General features: G+C 45.6%; 2 protein-coding genes across 2 annotated transcripts in view; one reads left to right on the plus strand and one right to left on the minus strand.

Annotated features, from left to right (window-relative positions):
* Positions 1-26,033, plus strand: part of LOC142259342 (uncharacterized) — a gene marked incomplete at its 5' end in the record, with an annotated part of 71,414 nt that overhangs the window by 11,034 nt on the left and 34,347 nt on the right. The gene's annotated exons all lie outside the window — the stretch shown is intronic.
* Positions 7,518-26,033, minus strand: part of LOC142259343 (uncharacterized) — a 30,246-nt gene continuing 11,730 nt past the window's right edge. The window contains exons 5-9 of the mRNA XM_075331807.1: positions 16,404-16,553; positions 16,101-16,274; positions 15,896-16,019; positions 15,699-15,812; positions 7,518-9,770 (exon numbers count right to left, since the gene is read on the minus strand). Coding sequence (XP_075187922.1) covers positions 8,488-9,770; positions 15,699-15,812; positions 15,896-16,019; positions 16,101-16,274; positions 16,404-16,553 — 1,845 coding nt within the window. The 3' untranslated portion in view covers positions 7,518-8,487. The remainder of the gene's footprint in view (positions 9,771-15,698; positions 15,813-15,895; positions 16,020-16,100; positions 16,275-16,403; positions 16,554-26,033) is intronic.

Below are 26,033 nucleotides of genomic sequence, written 5' to 3' on the forward strand. Positions count from 1 at the left end.
AACTTCTTACTGAGTTATCTAGAGATAAGTTGTATATTGTTTCCCCTTGTTTGTTATTCCTGTGTGTTCTTTAGTGCCTAGTGGGGTTGACGAAGAGCTCATCCAACCTAGGGTCCAGACCAGGGTCAGCCTAGGGTTAGGTATCCGGCTCGGCTCATAGATGTGGAACCTATCTAAGGCTGTGAGGGGACCGAGGGCCCAGTGATAGATTTAGTCAGAAGTCACCATCTTGCCCTTTGCTACGCACAGGGTTTCCCTTTCGCCATTCACTTGGTACTTCCCCGTACCTAATGTCACACTGTCTTTATATTATTCTCATTTTTAATTAACCCCTTCAGCCCCGGGGCACTTTCCGTTTTTGCGTTTTTGTTTTTTGCTCCCCTTCTTCCGAGAGCCGTAACTTTTTTATTTTTCCGTCAATCTTGCCATATGAGGGCTTGTTTTTTGCAGGACAAGTTGTACTTTTAAATGAAACCATAAGTTTTACCATATGGTGTACTGGAAAGCAGCAAAAAAATTCCAAGTGTGGAAAAATTGCAAAAAAAGTGTGATGGCACAATAGTTTTTGGGATGTTTTATTCATGGTGTTCACTATATGGTAAAACTGATGTGTGGGTATGATACCTGAGGTCGGTGCGAGTTTGTAGACACCAAACATGTATAGGTTTACTTGTATCTAAGGGGTTAAAAAAAAATCACAAGTTTGTCCAATAAAAGTGGCGCACGTTTTGCGCCATTTTCCGAAACACGTAGCGTTCTTATTTTTTGGGATCTTTGGCTCAGTGATGGCTTATTTTTTGCGTCTCGAGCTGATGTTTCTAATGGTAGCATTTTTGCGCAGATGCTACGTTTTGATCGCCTGTTATTACATTTTGCGTAAAACTTGCGGCGACCAAAAAACGTAATTTTGGCGTTTGGAATTTTTTTGCCACTACGCCGTTTACCAATCAGATTAATTGATTTTATATTTTGATAGATCGGGCATTTCTGAACGCAGCGATACCAAATATGTGTATATTTATTTATTTTTTAACCCTTTAATTTTCAATGGGGGGAAAGGGGGGTGATTTGAACTTTTAGGTTTTTTGTTTTTTTTTTTAATTTTTTAAAACTTTTTTTTTACTTTTTTTATTTTATTTTACTAGTCCCTCTAGGGGGCTATAGCGATCAGCAATCCGATTGCTGATCGCTATCTGCTGATCACAGCTAGACCGCTGTAAACAGCAGAAATAGTCACTTTCTTTCTTCCTCTGCTCCGTGCCGAGGAAGAATGAAAGTGAAACTTCGTAGCACCAGGCGTCATCACATGACCCTGTGCTACGATGGCAACCACCGAACGTCACGTGATCACTCACGTGACGTCCGGAGGGGGTGGCGGTAAGTAAAAAAGATGGCCGCGCGCATATAGATCTCGCTGCCAGACTTTGGCAGCGAGATCTAAGGGGTTAATGTTCCGGGTGGAATGCGATTCCACTCGGAACATGTAGGCACACATGTCAGCTGTTGAAAACAGCTGATATGTGTGCCGATCCACGCCGCCTGCCCGCGGCAGGGGGCGGGGCTTACCGGGACACGATCCATGACGGATATATCCGTCCATGGTCGTGAAGGGGTTAAGGATAAACACTTAGTGACCGAATCCCATAAAATTCACAAAACCCCAGCATAGGTATCATAAATGTTACTTCCTCTCCACCAAGAGATAGACCCCTTTCAGTTCTGGTCTCTTCTATACCCATATTATAAACTGTAATAAAGGTTTGTGGGCAGAGATGAGGGAACCTGAATAGTAAAGTTCGAGGTTTGTACCAAATACAGACTTAATGCAAAGAATCAGTGTTAAAGTTCAGAGTTCAGGTGATTTATGTATCCTAACCACTCGATCTAGCATCGCTGTGCTCGGATACACTCAGTGCTCGGCCCAGTGCGAGCTGCTTGCAGTGTGTGAATGGCTTTCACGGGGAGGAAAAAAACATCGTTTGGTATGTGTGCACTAGGCGTTTTTTTCACGCTGCGTTTTTATGTGCGTTTTTGTCGTAAAAAACGCACTTGCGGCAAAAAAAACGCATGCGTTTTTACCGCGTTTTGGTGCGTTTTTTTTCAGTGAACAAATGCCATTAAAGATTGTTGATGAAAAAAAAAAGTTTTGATGTCATTTCCTTCTTCAATATGTTCTTCATTGTATGCAGGAGAGCAGACAGCTGCAGAACTAGTGTATGTAGGAGAGCAGGCAGCAGCTGCAGAACTACAAGGCTCAGCATCCTCCATCCAGGACTGTATGCAGGAGTTTTTTGCCCAAAAAAACCAAAACATAAGCTTCGCTATATTTTTGTATGCTAGCTATGCTAGATACAGCGGACAGGGACGGGCTGCCCCCAACCCCCAGCTGCCTATTTGTACCCGGCTGGGAACCAAAAATATAGGGAAGCCCTTTTTTTTTTTTTATTTCATCAATTTCATGAAATAATTAAAAAAAAATGACATAGGCTTCGCTATATTTTTATATGCTAGCCAGGTACAGCAGGCAGGTACGGGCTGCCCCCCAACCCCCAGCTGCCTATTTGTACCCGGCTGGGAACCAAAAATATAGGGAAGCCCTTTTTTTATTTCATGAATTTCATGAAATAATTAAAAAAAAATTACGTTGGCTTCGCCCAATTTTTGAGTCCAGCCAGGTACAACTAGGCAGCTGGGGATTGGAATCCACAGTGCAGGGTGCCCTTGCTTTCTGGGCACCCCCGCTGCGAATTGCAGTCCGCAGCCGCCCCAGAAAATGGCGCTTTCATAGAAGCGCCATCTTCTGGCGCTGTATCCAACTCTTCCAGCTGCCCTGGTGATGGTGGATCGCTGGGTAATAATGGGGTTAGGGCTAGCTGTATATTATCAGCTGGCCCTAAGCCCGAAATTCATGGTGTCACGCCAATATTAGACATGGCCACCATGAATTTCTAGTAAAGATAAATAAAAAACACAACACACAGAAAAATATTTTTATTAGAAATAAAACAACACAATTAGTGACTCCATCTTTATTGAAATAAAGAACCCCCCTCCGCAGTAATCCTGGGTCAAGGGTCCCGCGCCTTCCAATCCGGATCCAATATCATCTGATCGGTTTGCTGGAAGGCAAAGTGATCAGATGATGTGTCAGGATCAAGGATGTGAAGCACATGACACAGCAGCTGATTGTATAAAAGCCGGTTATACAATCAGCTGATGCATCAGTAGAAAAAAGAAAAAAAAAATACTGAGTCACGTCCGTGCTGATTACCGGCAGCTCCTGGAGTGATTGGATGAGAGTCTGATCCTGTCCCATCGCTGCAGGAGCTGCCGGTAATCAGCTGATGAAGTCTCCTGACGGCAGGATCAGCTGATAAGTTAAGCCGGCCGGGCGCTAAAAAGCCGGCGACACCGCGAGAATTACGATCAGCTGATGCGTCAGGTGACTGCATCAGGTGATCCTTTGCCAGGTCCTGCAGGCTTCGTACGTGCCTGAGAGCACACAGCCGAAGCAGAAGTACCGGGACAGGAGCTGGGAGCGGACATGGCACTGGGACCCTGCAGACAGGGGAGTATGACATTTTTTCTACTGTTCACTTTTGTTTTTGCCGCTGCCTCCACCTCCCGCCCAGCCATGACGCCGCACGGGAGCTGACATGCACAGGATGGAGGTGGAAGCGGCAGTGACGGTACCGGGAGGATTCATGCTTCTGTGTTTACCATCAGAAGGAATCCTCTTCCTGTACACGTCACTTTACTACCCACCCCTTGCGTTTATAGCTGCGTTTTTAGTCATAGATAGCTATATGCGTTTCTCTTTGCGTTTTTGAACATCTCATTGAACTCAATGGGTGAAAAACGCAGTGAAAAACGCAGAAATAATTGACATGCTGCATTTTTGTGGTCACCACAAAAACGCAGCTACAAAAAAACGCTGTGTGCGGACAGCAAAAATGAAAACTCATAGACATTGCTGGGGAAGCAATGTCACTGCGTTTTCAGCGCAAAAGCGCGGTAAAAACGCCGCTAAAAACGCAGCAAAAACACCTAGTGCGCACAAGGCCTTATAGGATGTATTGTGTACAAGGAAAAAACCCTCCCTCCCCTGGTAATAAATGCTCTGTTTATGGCTGGATGCATGTGGGCGGAGACCCGAACTGCCCAATCAGTGACTTCCAATGGGGTTCAGAACCAGTCCGCTTCCCGAACTGAACTTTATTTAAAGTCCGACTGAAAAACCCGAACTTCAACGGGTTTGTATATCTCTATGTGTGGGTAGCCCCACAAAAAAGTAACCTCTTGGATATCAGACAGATAAAATCCTTTAGTTTTTTTTATTACAACAATTATCCTTTGTAAAGGAATCAGTTTTATAACATAAAAAGCCCCATTTATGCGGGGACCACTCCTGATTCATGAAGAGGTAAATGCCTCCTCATGAATCTGGAGCTTTTGACGAGTGGCATGTGCCTCCTTGTGCCATGCTAGAAATATTACTCCCATCAGACACTGGAGTGAGATTTCTGGCATAGGGAACACCACAGCTCGTCATGAATTAAAGGAGCTGTGGTATCATGCCCCCGTCCCACCCAAGCTTTGCCAATTTTAGAGTGAAAATGCCAAATCTTGGCACAACTTTCCAAATTTTTGTGAGTTTTTTTGGCATAAAAGCTTTGATAATTTGGGAACAGAGCGTCTTAACAACTTCCACATATCTAGGATGCAGTGTGATTCAATTCTCCCCTCAATATTATTGTGTAAAATGTCTACAGCTCTGCATCAACTCCAGAGGTTCTGAGGCAAAATCATCACATCTAGACAATAGAGAAAGCTAGGCATGAAGAATATATATTTACAAGCATTTATTAACAAAACAAGATTTGAAATGCAATTATATACAATGTGATATACTTCAGAGTTCCTATCTCCAATCTGGGCTGCGCTTTTTAGTAAATAAAGCAGTGGGAAACCTGAGATTAGTGAATTATCTAAATATAATCCAGTATCAAAACCTTTCACAAATGTTCCTAAAGGCTCTCAAAAAGGCTAACAGTGTGCCAGCTAAAAAAGAAAATGAATATTCACTGCTCCCCACGCCATAATCCCGCCCACCTCTAGGCAATGAAGCCAGCCCCAACCAAGAAGTAGGCGGTATTATTAGCATGGGGAGCAACGAATATTCATTCTCTTTAATATCGGGTACACATGATTACTAAGCCGTCCACTTACTGCTATGACTGGGCGATCACGTGTGTCTACTATTAGACATTGAATATTCACTGCTCTCCAAACCCATAATCCCGGCTGTGGGGAGCAGTGAATATTCTGGCAGCTTACCGAAAGAAAATGTCCGTAGACCTTGAGAGCTAAGAAGATGTTGTAGACAATCCGTTCCAAGCAAAGACTGAAGTTTATTCCGAGATAGCAACAGAGCAGATAAGACAGGTTATACGGCAGGATGACACACGCAGGCGTCTGGCAGAACAGCAGAATTAGCAACAGATGAAGAAGAAGAAGTGTCCCCCGAAAGGCGTGTGGGGCTCTTATACATATTAGACAAAGGAAAGCTCATACTGCAGAGAAAGGCGTATACGTTGGAGAACAAAGAATATAATGATACATCATGACATTATTTACGAGCATTGCGGTATAAACGTATTGGATTCCTATGGGCCTCCATGATACTTTTCACTAGTTCAGCCATGTCATCATTGCTGACATTTCTGATCCCTGAAGGCGCCTCTACTTCACATAACTCTTCACACACTGACAACTCTACTGACAACTTAATTTCTTTATCAATTCAATACACCTGCTATTCATGACGACACATCACCATCTATCAACTGACGCAATTGTATTCTTCTATTCAATTTAACCTTTTTTGGGCCTTTTCTTATACTTCCTAATTACACTGATGTCATCTCTATCTCCTCTCTGGGGGGAGAACTCTAGCCAGTGCATCTCATTAGCTGCAAAGTTAGTTTGCTCAAGTCTTCCCAAGATGGCTGTTAGATACAACATGACTGCTCAGCACATTATGGCTGACTATTCTGTAACACTTACGTCTGCATGTAACTGAGGGCACTTACTGGCAGTAATGTCATGCGCTGCGCCGCTTACATGCTGAAGTCACTTGCTAGCATCAGAAGAGAACACCGTGCACCGGAAGAGCAGAGGGATGGGGAGTATAATCATTTCTTTTCTTATGTATGCAGTGTGATGGGGAAATATATACCAGAATGGGCCCAAGATGAGGGCTATACAGTTAGGTCCAGAAATATTTGGACAGTGACACAATTTTCGCGAGTTGGGCTCTGCATGCCACCACATTGGATTTGAAATGAAACCTCTACAACAGAATTCAAGTGCAGATTGTAACGTTTAATTTGAAGGTTTGAACAAAAATATCTGATAGAAATTGTAGGAATTGTATACATTTCTTTACAAACACTCCACATTTTAGGAGGTCAAAAGTAATTGGACAAATAAACCAAACCCAAACAAAATATTTTTATTTTCAATATTTTGTTGCGAATCCTTTGAAGGCAATCACTGCCTTAAGTCTGGAACCCATGGACATCACCAAACGCTGGGTTTCCTCCTTCTTAATGCTTTGCCAGGCCTTTACAGCCGCAGCCTTCAGGTCTTGCTTGTTTGTGGGTCTTTCCGTCTTAAGTCTGGATTTGAGCAAGTGAAATGCATGCTCAATTGGGTTAAGATCTGGTGATTGACTTGGCCATTGCAGAATGCTCCACTTTTTTTGCACTCATGAACTCCTGGGTAGCTTTGGCTGTATGCTTGGGATCATTGTCCATCTGTACTATGAAGCGCCGTCCGATCAACTTTGCGGCATTTGGCTGAATCTGGGCTGAAAGTATATCCCGGTACACTTCAGAATTCATCCGGCTACTCTTGTCTGCTGTTATGTCATCAATAAACACAAGTGACCCAGTGCCATTGAAAGCCATGCATGCCCATGCCATCACGTTGCCTCCACCATGTTTTACAGAGGATGTGGTGTGCCTTGGATCATGTGCCGTTCCCTTTCTTCTCCAAACTTTTTTCTTCCCATCATTCTGGTACAGGTTGATCTTTGTCTCATCTGTCCATAGAATACTTTTCCAGAACTGAGCTGGCTTCATGAGGTGTTTTTCAGCAAATTTAACTCTGGCCTGTCTATTTTTGGAATTGATGAATGGTTTGCATCTAGATGTGAACCCTTTGTATTTACTTTCATGGAGTCTTCTCTTTACTGTTGACTTAGAGACAGATACACCTACTTCACTGAGAGTGTTCTGGACTTCAGTTGATGTTGTGAACAGGTTCTTCTTCACCAAAGAAAGTATGCGGCGATCATCCACCACTGTTGTCATCCGTGGACGCCCAGGCCTTTTTGAGTTCCCAAGCTCACCAGTCAATTCCTTTTTTCTCAGAATGTACCCGACTGTTGATTTTGCTACTCCAAGCATGTCTGCTATCTCTCTGATGGATTTTTTCTTTTTTTTCAGCCTCAGGATGTTCTGCTTCACCTCAATTGAGAGTTCCTTAGACCGCATGTTGTCTGGTCACAGCAACAGCTTCCAAATGCAAAACCACACACCTGTAAATCAACCCCAGACCTTTTAACTATTTCATTGATTACAGGTTAACGAGGGAGACGCCTTCAGAGTTAATTGCAGCCCTTAGAGTCCCTTGTCCAATTACTTTTGGTCCCTTTAAAAAGAGGAGGCTATGCATTACACAGCTATGATTCCTAAACCCTTTCTCCGATTTGGATGTGAAAACTCTCATATTGCAGCTGGGAGTGTGCACTTTCAGCCCATATTATATATATATAATTGTATTTCTGAACATGTTTTTGTAAACAGCTAAAATAACAAAACTTCACTGTCCAAATATTTCTGGACCTAACTGTATATACAAGAATGGGGACATATATACTAGGACAAGAACCATATATACCAGGATGGGGATCATATATACCAGGATGGGATAAAGATGGGCAACATATATACCAGGATAGATATACAATATACACGAGGATGAGAGACACATCAACAGTACCTGGAAGGGGCCCAGAATGGGTGACATCAGTACAGAATTGGGGGATTTTATCCCAGTAACAGTGTCAGCAGCAGATCCCCCCATAACAGTGCTTCATGACCACATTTTTTGTGTCAATCTTTTTCCCTATATTTCTCCTTCAAAACCTAGGTGTGTCTTATGGTCCAAAAAATACAATAGGTTTAAAAAGAAATAAAATGGTTCTTTTCCTCACAAATTCTTACTTGAGCAATTGTAGCCAATCTTTTTATAAAACCCTTTGAATTATAGTACATCATGATCGCTTCTCCTGTGTGACTCATCGGACAACAGGATCTGATTAGTCTTAAAACCATTTGGCAAATTCTGAAAGCAAGAATGGCTGCTCCGCTCTGTTGGTTTTCTGATGGTTGGCAAAACTTGATTTACCAGTTAAACATTTCAATTATTCACAACATGAAAAAGGTTCCTTTCCCTGTGCAGCATCTTCACATGTTTAACAAGACCTGATTTACTAGTAAAACATTGCCCACATTCTGAACATGAAAACGGCTTCTCTCCTGTGTGAGATCTTTGATGCCTAACAAGATGTGCTTTACGAATAAAACATTTCCCACATTCTGAACATGAAAACGGCTTCTCTCCTGTGTGAGATCTTTGATGCCTAACAAGATTTTCTTTCCGAATAAAATATTTCCCACATTCTGAACATGAAAACGGCTTCTCCCCTGTGTGACATCTTTGATGCACAACAAGAGCTGATTTCTCAATAAAACATTTCCCGCATTCTGAACATGAAAATGGCTTCTCCCCTGTGTGAATTTTATGATGTTTAAGAAAATGTGATTTACTAGTAAAACATTGCCCACATTTTGAACATGAAAATGGCTTCTCCCCTGTGTGAGATCTTTGATGCACAACAAGATCTGATTTCTGAATAAAACATTTCCCACATTCTGAACATGAAAATGGCTTCACCCCTGTGTGAGATCTTTGATGCACAACAAGAACTGATTTCTCAATAAAACATTTCCCACATTCTGAACATGAAAATGGCTTCTCCCCAGTGTGAGATCTTTGATGCACAACAAGAGATGATTTCTGAGTAAAACATTTACCACATTCTGAACATGAAAATGGTTTCTCCCCTGTGTGAAGTTTCTGATGTCTAACAAAGTATGATTTCTGAATAAAACATTTCCCACATTCTTGACATGAAAATGCCTTCTTCCCAGTGTGATATTTTTGATGGTCAACAAGATGTGATTTCCTGGTAAAACATTTCCCACACTCTGAACATGAAAATGGCTTCTCACCTGTGTGAGATCTTTGATGCACAACAAAATTTGATTTCCAAATAAAACATTTCCCACACTCTGAACATGAAAAGGTCTTCTCCCCTGTGTGAGTTTTTTCATGGATATTAAGATTTGATTTCCTGGTAAAACATTTCCCACATTTTGAACATGAAAATGGTTTCTCCCTTGTAGGAGCAGTTTCGTATTCAATATCCCTTCTGTAACTTTTATTTTGCTTACAATTCTGTGATAAATCGGAATTTTGGACTTGTTTGAAAAGATCAGATGATAGAGATTTCCTAGGAAGGACTGAAGGTATATCTGGGACAACAACATGCTCTTCATATGTATCATGTGGGATACTTTCATCATCTGTTATAAATTCTGAAGATATTAGAGATCCATCTGAACTCCCAATACAGTCATCTGCTAAAAATAAACACCAAGTTATTAATTTTTAATGATATCTTTAAAGTACATTTAATTTTTTTAAACCATAACATCAGAAATTAAATTAGGGAAAAAATTATTCTGAATCTGTTGTCCAATATCGAGATCTAAAGGCCCCTTTACATGCTACGATTTATCTGACAATATGTCGTCGGGATCACAGTTTTCGTGACGCACTTCCGTCGTCGTTAACGACGTCGTTGCGTGTGACACCTACGTACGACTCTGAACGATCTGAAAAATAGCGAAAATCGTTGATCGTTGACACGACGTTCAGTTTCAAAATACTGTTCGGCGTTTGAAACGCAGCAGACATATTGCTACGTTTGACACCCTGCCAACGACGAACAACATCCACATGACCGCCTTGATCAAACAATATCTCGCTGAACGATGTAGCGTTGTTTGTGAGATGGGTACGAGTGACCGCTACAAAATGACTTATGAGCGATCTCGGCAAATCGTAGCAACGATCTGGGAGTGTCACGTCGCTAACGAGATCACTAGCGATATCATTGTGTGTAAAGCAGCCTTAAGAGTTACATCTTTGTTAATTCGGCTCTCCCATTCCTAGCACCAGTTCTCTGGAATGTGCTACAGTAAATAATCTGATTGATTGTCACAATGTGACTGCAGGATAATGAGGGATAGGGGGCTCCTATACTGTCCCTCACACTAGGGGACCCCAAGCTATTCCTAACCTCTGGATTACCCCTGAAGATGGAGATGCCGGAGTCTCGTGCATTACTAGTCTACTGACTAGATCTAATCTGTAATCCCCAAGGGAAGGAAGGGGCAGGATTATGATGGAAATACAGATTAAGGCCCCCTTCACACGTCCGTGAAAAACACGCACGTGTGTTACGGGTCGTTTTTCGGGTCCGTGTCCCGTTTTTGTGTCCGTTTTTATGGTCCGTGTGGCATCTGTGTGAATTGCGTATGCTAGCCGTGTTTGTGTGTAGAATGTCCGTGTGTGCGTGTGGAATGAACATGTATGTGTACGAGGAATGTCCGTGTGTGTGATGCACAATGTCGTTTATAAATGTCGGCTGACAGCAGACAGAGTTGCGAGATGAGAATGAACTCGGGTGAACTTCACCCAACTTCATCCTCATACCGCGTCTCTGTCTGTGTCAAGTACTGATTAGCGGTCACCTGTGAAGGATTCACCGGTGACCGCTAATCCCCCGAGTGACTGAAGTTTCCCCCCCTCTCTCATACTCACCGATCCCCGATCACCGGCGCAGCGCTTCACGGCATTCACACTGCTGCGGCGGCTTTTACTATTTTGAAAAAGACGGCCGCTCATTAAACAATCTCGTATTCCCTGCTTTCCCCGCCCACCGGCGCCTATGATTGGTTGCAGTGAGACACGCCCCCACGCTGAGTAACAGATGTCTCACTGCAGCCAATCACAGCAGTCGGTGGCCGTGTCTATACTGTGCATTGAAATAAATAAATAATTAAAAAAAACGGCGTGCGGTCCCCCCAATTTTAATGCCAGCCAGATAAAGCCATACGGCTGAAGGCTGGTATTCTCAGTATGGGGAGCACCACGTTATGGGGAGCCCCCCACCCTAACAATATCAGTCAGCAGCCGCCCAGAATTGCCGCATACATTAGATGCGACAGTTCTGGGACTGTACCCGGCTCTTCCTGATTTTGCCCTGGTGCTTTGGCAAATCGGGGTAATAAAAAGTTAATGGCAGCCCATAGCTGCCACTAAATCCTAGATTAATCATGTCAGGCATCTCCACGAGATTCCTTTCATGATTAATCTGTAAGTTACAGTAAATAAACACACACCAGAAAAAATCATTTATTAGAAATAAAAAACACAAACATATACCCTGGTTCACCAATTTAATCAGCCCGAAAAAGCCCTCCATGTCCGGCGTAATCCAGGATGGTCCAGCGTCGCTTCCAGCTCTGCTGCATGAAGGTGACCGGAGCAGCAGAAGACACCGCCGCTCCTGTCAGCTCCACGCGGCAAATGAAGACAGCTGCGCGATCAGCTGTGCTGTCACTGAGGTTACCCGCGGCCACCGCTGGATCCAGTGACAGCGGGTAACCTCAGTGACAGCTGAGCCGATTGCGCTACTCACCTCAGTTGCTGCGTGGAGCTGACAGGAGCGGCGGTGTCTGCTGCAGCTTCTGTCACCTTCATGCAGCAGAGCTGGAAGCGACGCTGGACCATCCTGGATTATGCCGGACATGGAGGGCTTTTTCTGGCTTATTAAAGTGGTGATGAGGGAATTTGTTAGTGTTTTTTTTATTTCTAATAAAGGATTTTTTCAGGTGTGTGTGTGTTTATTTACTGTAACTTACAGATTAATCATGAAAGGAATCTCGGGGAGACACCTGACATGATTAATCTAGGATTTAGTGGCAGCTATGGGCTGCCATTAACTCCTTATTACCCCGATTTGCCAAAGCACCAGGGCAAATCGGGAAGAGCCGGGTACAGTCCCAGAACTGTCGCATCTAATGTATGCGGCAATTCTGGGCGGCTGCTGACTGATATTGTTAGGCTGGGGGGCTCCCCATAACGTGGGGCTCCCCATCCTGAGAATACCAGCCTTCAGCCGTATGGCTTTATCTGGCTGGCATTAAAATTGGGGGGGACCGCACGCCGGTTTTTTTAATTATATATTTATTTATTTCAATGCACAGTATAGACACGGCCACCGGCTGCTGTGATTGGGTGCAGTGAGACACCTGTCACTCAGCGTGGGGGCGTGTCTCACTGCAACCAATCATAGGCGCCGGTGGGCGGGGAAAGCAGGGAATACGAGATTGTTTAATGAGCGGCCGGCTTTTTCAAAATAGTAAAAGCCGCCGGAGCAGTGTGAACGCCGTGCAGCGCCGCGCCGGGGATCGGGGAATGGTAAGTATGGGGAAACTCACCGACAGACTGTGAGAGAGGGACAGACAGACAGAGAGAGAGACCGACAGACAGACAGAGAGACCGACAGACAGACAGAGAGACCGACCGACGGACTCAGGGAGATCGACCGACATAGACAAAAATAGAAAGAATGGCCGACATCGCTAGAAAAAAAAACACCAAACGGACACGGACTATAGGTAGATGCATACGTGTTTACTAACGTGTCTGCACATACCCATAGACTTTCATTGTGTCCACGTGTGCGTGCTCCGTGCAGATAACGGACATGCACCCGTGCAAAACGGAAACACATACGGATCACGGACACGCACACACGGACATAATGAAATAACGCACGTGCGACCACAATCATAGATTAACATTGGTGCATGTTTGTCCGTGTCTCCGGTATATACGGAAACGGAACAAACACGCACGTGTTTCACGGACGTGTGAAGGGGGCCTAAGACAGATGGGAATCATTGCAAATTCACAAAAATAAACAGTGAGAGGCTAAGGAGAAAAGCAAGAGCAGGAAGGCAGCAACAATAATGACAACAAGGGTTAACACAACAACAGCTCACAGTAATAATGCACAAAACACCCATAAATCTGGATCACAAAACCTCACCAGGTCAGTATAGGTAAACTATAGCTGGCATTAATGAAATAGTCCTGCCAGCATATACAGAACGGGAGCAAACAATACTTTCTCCTCTACAGCATGTGATCACAGACATTAACAAGCAGCCCAGCAGAGAATAACTCTTACTAGCCTGCCCAAGCCTGTGGTTTGATGCCTGCGTCTCCCTGCGCTGCTCACAGACAGTAGAGAAATTAACATGCAAAGTACCAGAGTCTATTATTTCAACAGATCCTGACGCTGCCATGACAGTTGGCAAAACCTGCAAACATCTCCTTGAAACATTGATCCACAACATAGACAATTTCAAAGAGGTTTTTTTCGAAGATGAAAATAAAATAAAGACAGATGTTGAAAACTCAACTGGTTTGTCTGAGACTGTAATGCTGATGGCCTATCCTAAAGCCTGCTTTACACGAGTCGAACTATCATGCGATAGCACGAGCGATCGTACCCGCCCCCGTCGTTTTTGCGTAACGGGAAAAATCGCTGCCCGTGGCGCACAAACTCGTTTAACCCCGTCACACGCACTTACCTTCCGGATGACCTCGCTGTGGTCGACGAACGTCCACTTCCTGAAGTGGGAGGAACGTTCGGCGTCATAGCGACGTCACACGGCAGCCGGCTAATAGAAGCGGAGGGGTGGAGATGAGCGGGATGTAAACATCCCGCCCACCTCCTTCCTTCCATTAAGCCGGCGGGTGCCGTGGGACGCAGGTAAGCTGTGTTCATCGTTCCCGTGGTGTCACACGGAGCAACGTGTGATGCCACAGAAACGATGAACAACCTGCACCCATGAAAATAAACGATATTATGAAAGTTAACGACGAGTACACGACTCACGATTTGTGAGCGATACTGCGGCGCTCGGAAGTGTCACACAAGACGACGTAGTGCGCTATGCCGGATGTGCGTCACGAAAACCGTGACCCCGACGACATATCGCATGATATATCGTCTCGTGTAAAGCCCGCATTAGGCTTTGTAACCAAAGCAGGTAGCAGGGTCTTGCAGCCTGTACAGATAAGCATAAGGGTTCAAATTCATCAAGACCGGTGATGTGCACTGAAAAATGACGTCAGGGACTGGAGTGAGATTTCTCGCATAGGGAACATTGCAGTTTGTTAAGAATTAGAGAAGAGGTGGCATCACACCCTTGTTCTGGCCAAGTTCTGCCCATTTTGGCAAAGCTGGTTAAAATTGGCGTGAACACACACACACACACACACACACACACCAGCCTTTGGTCACATGATGTGATGTAAAAAAGGTCCTTAAGGCTACTTTCACACATCCGGTTTGAGCCGTGCGGCTCAATCCGGCTGTGAAGCCTATGCAACGGATGCGGTGAAAACACCGCATCCTTTGCATAAGTTTTTTACATGCGGCCGGTCCGGATTTTGCCGCTTGCGGCATGCTACTGAGCATGCGCAGTGGCAAAAACCGCATGCGGCGGCCGGATGCGGTTTTTGCCGCATCGTGCCGCATCCGGCATCCATAGGGATGCATTGGGAAAAGCGCCGCATCGGCCGGATGCGGCGCGATGCGTTTTTTTTTTGCCGGAGCAAAAAACGTTGCAGGGAACGTTCAATCCGGCCGCCGCATCGGCTAAATCTGCCGCATGCGGCAAAAACCGGACCGAACGCAAGCCCATGCGGCACAATGCGGCACTAATTAAAGTCTATGCAGGAAAAACGCAACCGGCAGCAAAAAAAAAACGGTTGCGGTTTTCCTGCAAAGTGCCGGATTGTGCCGCATTGCAAAACCCGGAGGTGTGAAAGTAGCCTAAGCAGTCCTATAATTGGCATATAAACACTGGGGCCACTAGGATTATGGGGGCCCTGTGAAATTGTCCAGTTTGCTCTCCCTTTCCCCTAATACCAGTCCGGCATGCCAGCTGTGTCCTGTTCAGTTCATTTAGACTCCTGCAATTAAGAGACCTTTGGTTACATCATGTCACATGACTTTGAAATCATCAAAGTTACTTAAACAATCAACCTTAGAATACAACTGATGGAGTCCATAAGAGAGTGGGGTTCCTCAGAAATTGAGCAATTTGATTCCTCCCAACTCCTGACTGTAACTAGGGCTTATTCTTGGAGTAGGGCTTATATTTCAAGCATTCTCGAAAAATCCCATAAAATCATGTTAGGGCTTATTTTTGGTGTAGGTCTTATTTTCAGGGAAACAGGGTATTCATGAACACTCTGCAGGTCTTTGAGTTGCCTTCATAATGACATAGAGAAGACACTAGAAACAAACAGCAGAAGAAGCAGAAGCAAAGAAAATACAGCTGAAAAACCCACAGCAGAAAACCTAAAAATGTAAACACAAAATTAGTGCAGAAAGTACATGAGTAGATATCTCTTACTGGATAGAGCTGGAGGAAACACATCCTTAGGAACATCGGGATCTTCTTGTTTACAGTCCTGTGGGAGAAGAGGACGGGGACATCTCTCTGGTGTTGTCCTCTTACTGGATAGACCTGGAGGAGACACATACAGGGACTGAATTCATTCCTTACATACAGATAATTATAGGCCGTGTGTATTTAGTCCTGTCTATTACCTGGTGATGTGAGGGGCTGGGGAACCTCCATCATGACGTCCTTGTACAGATCTTTGTGTCCTTCTAAATACTCCCACTCCTCCATGGAGAAATAGACGGTGACATCCTGACACCTAATACGAACCTGACACATACAATGATACCGTCACCCCCGATCCCTTCATAGCGTTACTGTATAATGTCCCAGCATTCCCAGCAGTGTCACCTCTCCAGTCAGCAGCTCAATCATCTTGTAGGTGAGTTCTAGGATCTTCTGGTCATTGATGTCCTCATGTATCGGGGGGTGAGGCCCCGTGATTGGGCTCAGGGGTCTTCCCCATCCCTCAGACACAGGGGCCTGACAGCGCTCACTAGAGGTCTTCTTCACTACTGTGTAATCCTGGTTATGGAGAGACACAGTAATAAATCTCACTCCAGACATTTCCAGAGTCCTCACCTCTCCAGTTCTGTCCATCTGTTATTCCCATAGATAAGAATGATGTAATGTGACGTCATCAGAATCTCTCACCTCTCCAGTAAGCCGGAAGAGGATCTCTAGGGTGAGCTGTAATATCCTCTCCGCCATCTTGTCCCTGTCCATATCCATCCTTGATGGGTCAATCAGGAGAATTCTCTTATATAGAAGATCTCCACTGAGAGGATCCAATATTGTAGGGACCTGAATGGGGAGAAGATGACGATGTAACATCATAAAGAATCCGCTGTAATAATACAATTACTGGAGATAACCGTTCACTAGATAGGGATGATTGACGCACTGCCATGAGAAGTCTAGACTAACTCTGCTGACTCATTACAGTGAATGGAGCCTTTGAGGGTTTCTTCTGAATCATGTCATTTGAAGAATTACATGTAGACCTGTCATGCTAATAGGTTGAGGAGAAGGGTGTAGCCTCACTGCGCCCTGAACCAGGCTTACCCAGAGGGGCATGATTAAGTGCCTACCCAGTCATCACCAGAGCCTCTGTAATTGGACTTTGCTGACAGTAGGCACCAGTTACCAATGTGTTCCACCAACAGGCTGTGTATCATGAGAACGATGGGGTGGGAACCACTGCCTCTAGAGAAGAACAGGAAGGATAAACCCTGTCACTTACTCTGAGCAACCCTGAGCTCCCCGATGTCCCAAGACAGGTTCTTTCACGTCGTGCAACAATCACGTGTCTTACCTAACCAACAACCGTGTCTAGTGAGCAGGGCAGGAGGAACACTAGTCCTCCTTTATGATAATGACACAAAAGGAAAACAACAGACAAAGGAAAAAGAAACTGCATTCCCAAATAACAAGTGGTAAAAAGGGGGGATGCAAGGGGGTGTGGCCTGGCCAGAGATGTGAGAAGCAGCTAAGAAGAGAGCTCCTGGAACTGCCGATTATCCTGACTTCCACTGGGCCGTGGCGAGGACAAAAATCATCCGTGCAGCAACCAGAGATCACCCTGAACTTACTGCACAGCTTGGACGGAGGTTACATGGCTGGGGGGACGAGCAGGAGGCAGAAGGAGGCGGCAACAGGAATGGAAGGTACTGCACAAAATGGTAGTGGGACACAGACACCAGCCTCCAAAGCAGCTAGAGCTGCAGCAACTCATGCAGCTGAAAAACTATCCGAGTATGCCAGGGGCACAGAATGCAGGGCTCCCACGGTGCACAGGGATGAAAGAGTTAAACTGGGGAGCTCCACGCAGCACAGCCCTCACAATGCAGTGGAGGAGGAAGGAGGAAATAGTGCAGACTCATTATTACAGCAAGGCTTGCAGGACAAGCTGGAGCTCCCTGCATCCATGCATAATAAATGTCCACATGAGCCTGACACAACTTTGCAGGGTGCTGAGCCCACTCTGAAAGACGTGCTTGCAGCTATAGCTCAAAATGGCTCCACGATGACATCCCTCAGCTTCCAGATGGGCCAAATCATGGAGGAGTTATCAGGTGTGAAACAGAGCCTCCAAAAAGTGAATGACCGCATGACTGCGTCAGAGGGGAGAATCAGTGACTTAGAGGACAAAATGTCCCAGGTTACCCGTGACTCCCACAGGCATGATCAGGAACTGTAATTTCTACTTAACAAGACAGATGATTTAGAAAATAGATTGAGGAGAAACAATGTGTGGCTGATAGGGGTTCCAGAAAAAACGGAGGGCACAAATCCGTCAGAATTCTTTGAGAGATGGCTGCAAAAAGTATTTGGCACAGAGGTCCTATCCCCCCTGTATGCTGTGGAGAGAGCCCACAGAGTGCCCACCAGACCCCTGCCTCCGGGAGCTCCTCCAAGACCTGTCCTGGTGAAACTACTACATTATAGAGACCGGGATGCGATCCTAAGAGTGGCTAGAAACAAAGGCTCCATAACTGTGGACGGCCACAAAATATCCTTCTTGCCTGATTATTCAGTTTAAATTTCAAAAAGAAGAGCTCAATTCACAGATGTGAAACGACGCCTGAGAAATGCACAAGTCTCGTACTCCATGCTGTACCCAGCGAGGCTCAGGGTAGCTGAGAAATGCACAAGTCTCGTACTCCATGCTGTACCCAGCGAGGCTCAGGGTGGCTGCACTGCAACAGACATTCTTTTTTGAAAATCCTAAAGATGCTCTCAGATGGCTCGATATGAATGAGCAACGGCTCAGGCAAAGTCCACAACGTTGATATGTAACCCTTTAAGGACTTTATGGGTGATGAATACTCGACTGTCTGCTACGATTACATAGGATTGTCCCAGTGGATAAAATTATTATGATACCCATTGATTGGTTCCAGCAGAACTCCCTGGAAGAGGAGTTTGGGTTTCCTTTTTCTTTCCCTTTTTCACTTCCAGAGACTGTTTTTGTTTTTCTCACTTCCCTGCATTTTTCATTGTTCTCAGGCTTTTTTTTTTTCTTGCCTTAAACCATTTTGGGAAGCGGAAATTTTGTCTCTCTTGTTATCGGCTTCAGGATGGACTGGTGCCTCAGTTTCAACATTTATGTTGTGGGAAAACTGTTAGATGGGAGGGGGTTGAGGGGGGGGGAATGTTTCTGCAGCTTTATTGATGCTTTTATATTTATGTCTGCTAATGGTTCTCATGTGGTTCAGGAAGGTGGAGGAGGGTTGGAACTCTTTGCTGGGTGTGACTACTTCCACTACATACGCATACCACCAGGATGGCGAGTAGGATTAACATTCTTTCTTGGAATGTCCGTGGCTTGGGGGACCCCACAAAAAGGGTAGCAGTAATGGAACAGGTCAAATCCCACTTTCCAGCAATCATCATGAATCGCTCATGGGTGGGCCATTGTTTCCACTCAACCTACACAGCTCATTCCAGAGGTGTCAGTATCTTAGTCCACAGAGCAATCCCATTTGAGATCATTTCATCCACAGTAGATCAGGAAGGTAGATTCATTTGCGTGCACTGTAAAATATTTAACAAGGAGCTCCTTCTGATAACAGCTTATACATACCTCCCAACCGTCCCGGATTCTGCGGGACTTGCACGATTTATCAGGGCTGTCCCGCACTCCCGCGGCTCACAGCTGATGTCCCGGCTCCTCCCCTCAGTGGAGTGAATAAATTAAATTAAATTATCATCGGCTCTGGATTTTCGGGGCGGCCGGGACTCGAACTCGTGGAGCTGTGAGTTCATTGTTTCAAAGGCAGCAGCTCTAACCACTGAGCTACTGCCTCTATTGAAAGCAATAGGAAGATTTTGTTATCTTGACCTATATACTGCAGGTGAGACACCAGAAGCAGGTTATTCAGCTGCAAAGATGGATGGAGGGATGGATGAATGGAGGGATAGAGGGAGGGATGGATGGATGATAGAGGGATGAATGGAGGGATAGAAGGAGGGATGAATGGAGGGATGAATGGAGGGATAGAGGGATGAATGGAGGGATGAATGGAGGGATAGAGGGAGGATGGATGCATGGATGATAGAGGGATGAATGGAGGGATAGAGGGAGGGATGGATGGATGATAGAGGGATGAATGGAGGGATAGAGGGAGGGATGGATGCATGGATGATAGAGGGATGAATGGAGGGATAGAGGGAGGGATGGATGCATGGATGATAGAGGGATGAATGGAGGGATAGAGGGAGGGATGGATGGATGATAGAGGGATGAATGGAGGGATAGAGGGAGGGATGGAGGCAGGGATGGATGGATGATAGAGGGATGAATGGAGGGATAGAGGGAGGGATGGATGGAGGGATAGAGGCAGGGATGGATGGAGGGATAGAGGCAGGGATGGATGGATGATAGAGGGATGAATGGAGGGATAGAGGGAGGGATGGATGGATGATAGAGGGATGAATGGAGGGATAAATGGAGGGATAGAAGGAGGGATGAATGGAGGGATAGAGGGATGAAAGGAGGGATAGAGGGAGGGATGAATGGAGGGATGAATGGAGAGATGAATGGAGAGATAGAGGGAAGGATGGATGATAGAGGGATGAATGGAGGGATAGAGGGAGGGATGGATGATAGAGGGATGAATGGAGGGATGAATGGAGGGATAGAGGGAGGGATGGATGCATGGATGATAGAGGGATGAATGGAGGGATAGAGGGAGGGATGGAGGGATGATAGAGGGATGAATGGAGGGATAGAGGGAGGGATGGATGGATGATAGAGGGATGAATGGAGGGATAGAGGGAGGGATGGATGGATGATAGAGGGATGAATGGAGGGATGAATGGAGGGATAGAAGGAGGGATGAATGGAGGGATGAATGGAGGGATAGAGGGATGAATGGAGGGATGAATGGAGGGATAGAGGGAGGGATGGATGCATGGATGATAGAGGGATGAATGGAGGGATAGAGGGAGGGATGGAGGGATGATAGAGGGATGAATGGAGGGATAGAGGGATAGAGGGAGGGATGGATGGATGATAGAGGGATGAATGGAGGGATAGAAGGAGGGATGAACGGAGGGATAGAGGGATGAAAGGAGGGATAGAGGGAGGGATGGATGGATGATAGAGGGATGAATGGAGGGCTAGAGGGAGGGATGGATGGATGATAGAGGGATGAATGGAGGGATGAATGGAGGGATAGAAGGAGGGATGAATGGAGGGATGAATGGAGGGATAGAGGGATGAATGGAGGGATGAATGAATGGAGGGATAGAGGGAGGGATGGATGCATGGATGATAGAGGGATGAATGGAGGGATAGAGGGAGGGATGGAGGGATGATAGAGGGATGAATGGAGGGATAGAGGGAGGGATGGAGGGATGGATGGATGATAGAGGGATGAATGGAGGGATAGAGGGAGGGATGGATGGATGATGGATGGATAATAGAGGGATGAATGGAGGGATGAATGGAGGGATAGAGGGAGGGATGGATGGATGAATGGAGGGATAGAGGGAGGGATAGAGGGAGGGATGGATGATAGTGGGATGGATGGATGATAGAGGGATGGATGATAGAGGGATATATAGGTACACGACAGATAATAGATAGATAGAGATAGAATCATAGATAGATAGAGGGATAGAATCATAGATAGCTAGAATCATAGATAGATAGAATCATAGATAGATAGATAGAGAGATAGAATCATAGATAGATAGATAGAGGGATAGAGATAAATAGATAAATACTGTAGCTCAATGTTGGTGAAAGAGTCAGATTCATTTGTTCCCATAAAACTACTATAAAGAAATGAGGAAAAAAATACAAATACAATTTTATTTTTTTTTAATCTTCACCACCTTGGATTCAAACCAGCAACGTTCAAAACTTGTGTCCAGCAACCTCCTAGCTTTCCTAGCTGCTCTAGCTGTTGAGCCACTAGGATTGATGATGTCAGAAGGAGGATTTCACATAAATGAACCTACAATGCAGCCTCTTACACAGCAGATTACACAGGACACAGCTCCATTGTACAGAGCAGCATCTCTATGTCCTATATTCTAGAGGGAGAGGAAAAGAGGATTTTTTTTTCTTCTAATAAAGTTACTAAAAATAATAAAAAAAATAGAATAATGTAATTTTATAGCACTTTTTTATAAAATAATAAACATCACAAATCAGCAAATAACATGGACATATTTGGTGTCCCTGTAATCGTAATGACCTGAACAACACAGCGATCAGATTATTTATGGGGATCTGTAAATGGCGGGGAAAAAAAGGCGCAATTTATTATTTTTCTTTATTAAAACCCATAAAAAATGTAATAAAAATGGATCACTGAGGCCGTGTTCACACATAGCGTAAATGCTGCATTTTTTCTGCAGGTGTCCGCGCCACGAGTGCAATAACAATGTTCTCTGATTATTGCGTGTTTGCGGTATTTTTTATGCATTGTCCTCTTATTTGATACATGTTTGTTGCTGATGTGAATCCTGAAGCTTATAAAGAAAGAAACACCAAATCCGCACCGTTCAGCGGCGTCTTTCCACGCACCAGGGGCGGAGATTTCAGGACGTCTCATCCACTTTGCTTGGACAATTAGTCCATATTCACATGTAGTGTAAATGCTGCATTTTTTTCTGCTGTTTCTTTGCACATTTATTCTGCTGTGTTTAATTGTCCAAGTAAAGTGGATGTGATTCCATGGGGTTTCCTCTGGAGGTTTCTATGTGGAGCTTAAAAAAATGCAGGAAAAAGCTTCTCTGTACAATAAAAACACTTAAAAACGCAGATTCACATCTGAACCAAAAACGCATTAAATAATGGAGAAAAGGCAGAAAAAATGCAGCAAAAATGGAAAAAACAGAGAAGATTGTTATTGTGTAGTTTGGTGCAGACAGAAACAAAAAGAAATAGAATTTATGCAACGTGTGAACACAGATTGATAGGCACAAATAAGCAACATGTCATATAGTGACACAGAAATATAAAAAAATTCTGACTGCTATAAATATGAACGAACAGTCCGGGGCATCTGCTGAATGACCCTTACTTCCAAATGGGTGTGGCTAGGGGTGTGGCTAGGGGCTTGGTCAAAATTTGCCGCGGCGCGCCGCATGCTTTGTCCCTCTTCCCTTTCTTGAAAAGTTGGGAGGTATGGCTTATATACCGCCTCCATATAATAATACTGTTATGAACAAAATTGCGGAAATGATTAGCAAGACCCCCAATGTTCAGGTGGTGTGCACGGGGGATTTCAACAACATCATTCACCCATATTGGGACAAACACAATGCGGGTACTCACTTAGAACACTATCCTAACTCCAAATTTGGGGACACGGTGGCTGAACTGGCACTTTCAGATCTGTGGTGAATCAGAAACCCTGGAATCAAGAGATTCTCGTGCTATTCCAAAACACACAACAGTCTGTCCAGGATAGACCTGATCTTGGGCTCGGAGGGTATACTGCCAATGGTGGAAAACACAGAATACATTCCTAGAGGTTTATCAGACCATTCCCCACTGTTGACACGACTTAATATTTTACCCGGGCTTGATCGTACCCGCAGCTTGTGGTCCTTCAATCCTTTTTGGCTACAGATTAGATGTGGGCCCAGTTGAACTAGCCCTTGAATACTATTTTCAGGACAACTGTACTGGGGAGGTGTCGCTTAACACTGTTTGGGATGCCATGAAGGCCTGTCTGAGGGGGTCACTGATACAGGGGGTCAGTAGATCTAAAATTTTTCTTAAAGAACGGGTCCAGACGACAGAACAGAAGTACATTCTGTCAGGGGATACACGGGACTTACTAGAATGTAGGGGGCACAAGAAGCATATGACTCTCACATTAAGGAACGGGCCACTAACAAAAGACTTTTTTCACAACAGAGATTCTTTGAAGAGGGCGAAAAAGCGGGTCATTTATTAGCGGTGATTGCTAAAGCACAAAGGGAGAACACATTTGTGGGGGCGCTAAGGGACAAAACCGGGACCATAGTCAATCAACCTGACCAAATTTTGGCTACCTTCTCTGAATTCTACGAACAACTTTACAGTACTAAATTGCAATATGATAGGGAACAGATAGCTTCTTACCTGAAAGACATCCCCTTGCCCTCACTTTCAGATGAGGACAGGGTATACCTAAACAGTCCACTCACACTGGAAGAGTTGCATTTAGCGGTATCCTCCATGCCCAATAATAAGTCACCGGGTTCAGATGGGATCCCCACAGAGATTTACAAAAAGTTTGGAGACATCCTGCTCCCCCAGCTGCTGTCGACCTTCCAGCAAGCAGCCAAAAATGGCTCCTTGCCCCAGTCGATGCGAGAAGCAGTGATAGTTGTCATACCTAAACCTGGCAAGGATCCCCTCATCCCTGACTCTTATAGACCTACCATGTTTCCCCGATAGTAAGACACCCCCAATAGTAAGACGTCGTGGGGGTTTTGGGGGGGTCGGCTAATGTAAGACGTACCCCGAAAGTAAGACATAGTAAACGGAAAGCGTTATTTATTTATTTATTTTTTTTTCTTCTTTACAGTACCGGCAGCCGACTATTGTGAACGATCAGCTGATCGCTCCCAATAGCCAGCGGCCGAGCGCTCTCACATGCCGGCGGCCGAGCGCTCAGCTGAGCGCCCTGACATGCCGGTGGCCGAGCGCTCAGCTGAGCGCCCTGACATGCCGGCGGCCGAGCGCTCAGCTGAGCGCCCTGACATGCACGGCGGCCGAGAGCCCAGCTGAGCGCCCTGACATGCTGGCGGCCGAGCGCCCAGCTGAGCGCCCTGACATGCCGGCGGCCGAGCGCCCAGCTGAGAGCCGTCACATGCCGGCGGTCGGGCGCCCAGCCGAGCGCCCTGACATGCCGGCGGCCAAGCGCTCAGCTGAGCGCCCTGACATGCCGGCGGCCGAGCGTTCAGCCGAGCGCCCTGAAATGCCGGCGGTCGGGCACCCAGCCGAGCGCCCTGACATGCCGGCGGCCGAGCGCCCAGCTGAGCGCCCTGACATGCCGGCGGCCGAGCAATCAGCCGAGCGCCCTGACATGCCGGCGGCCGAGCACCCTGACATGCCGGCGGCCAAGTGCCAAGCTGAGAGCAGTCAGATGCCGGCGGTCGGGCACCCAGCCGAGCGCCCTGACATGCCGGCGGCCGAGCGCTCAGCCGAACGCTCGGCCACCGAGAAATGTTGCAGTAATGTTGTCCGTGGTCCATCAGGACCACGGACAACATACAAAAACACGCAGCCTCAGTGCCCTCATGTGCAGCAATCGCGGCAAGTCCCCATACGGTACATTGCATGGAGACTTGCTGCGATTGCTGTGGGATTTTTTTCCAATATAAGACATATCCCGAAAGTAAGACATAGTGGGACTTTTGGGGGTAAAAAGAATGTAAGACACTGTCTTACTTTCGGGGAAACACGGTATCTCTCTGTTACCTACAGATATCAAAATAATAGCTAAAGTACTAGCTTCCAGACTTAATAAGGTTATACTTTCAGTAATCCATTCGGACCAGTCGGGGTTCACGCCTTCCAGATCAACGGCAGTGAATATACGACGGTTACAACTCAACTTACAATTGCCAGTTGATAACTCAGGGGATAGAGTAATTTGCTCCCTAGACGCCACTAAGGCTTTCGACTCTATTGAGTGGGAGTTTCTCTGGGCAGTACTTGACAGATTTGGACTGGGGAGCGACTTTATTTTCTGGGTAAGACTTCTATATAATAACCCTACTGCTAGGATCAAAGTTAATGGATGCCTTACTTCTCCTTTCCACCTAGGTAGCGGCACCCGCCAGGGATGCCCGCTATCGCCCTTACTATTTGCTCTGGCCGTTGAGCCTATGGCGGCAATGGTTAGATCCAATCCAGACATAACAGGGTTCAGGAGGGGTGGTCAGGAGGAAAAAATAGCGTTGTACGCAGATGATACACTCCTTTTTCTGGCCAATGCAACATCATCACTGCCAAGAGCAATGGGGGTTATACAAGAATTTGGGAAGTACTCAGGTCTATCAATCAACTGGGAAAAGTCTGTATTACTTCCGGTGGATGGAACCACAAACTCACTTAACTACGTACACTCGGGCCTCCAGGTTGTTGCCCAGTTTAAATATTTGAGGATAATAGTCACCACTCGTGTTGAGGATTATGAGAATCTCAACCTAACCCCTATTCTGTCGAAATTTAAGGATAAGAAGGAAGTCTGGTCTCGCCTGCCCTTCTCAGCAGTTGGCCGCACTAACTTGATCAAAATGATCTGGATGCCCCAACTATTATACAAG

Source organism: Anomaloglossus baeobatrachus (genome assembly GCF_048569485.1).
Source record: "Anomaloglossus baeobatrachus isolate aAnoBae1 chromosome 5 unlocalized genomic scaffold, aAnoBae1.hap1 SUPER_5_unloc_9, whole genome shotgun sequence".
In the NCBI taxonomy this organism is placed as follows: Eukaryota; Metazoa; Chordata; class Amphibia; order Anura; family Aromobatidae; genus Anomaloglossus; species Anomaloglossus baeobatrachus.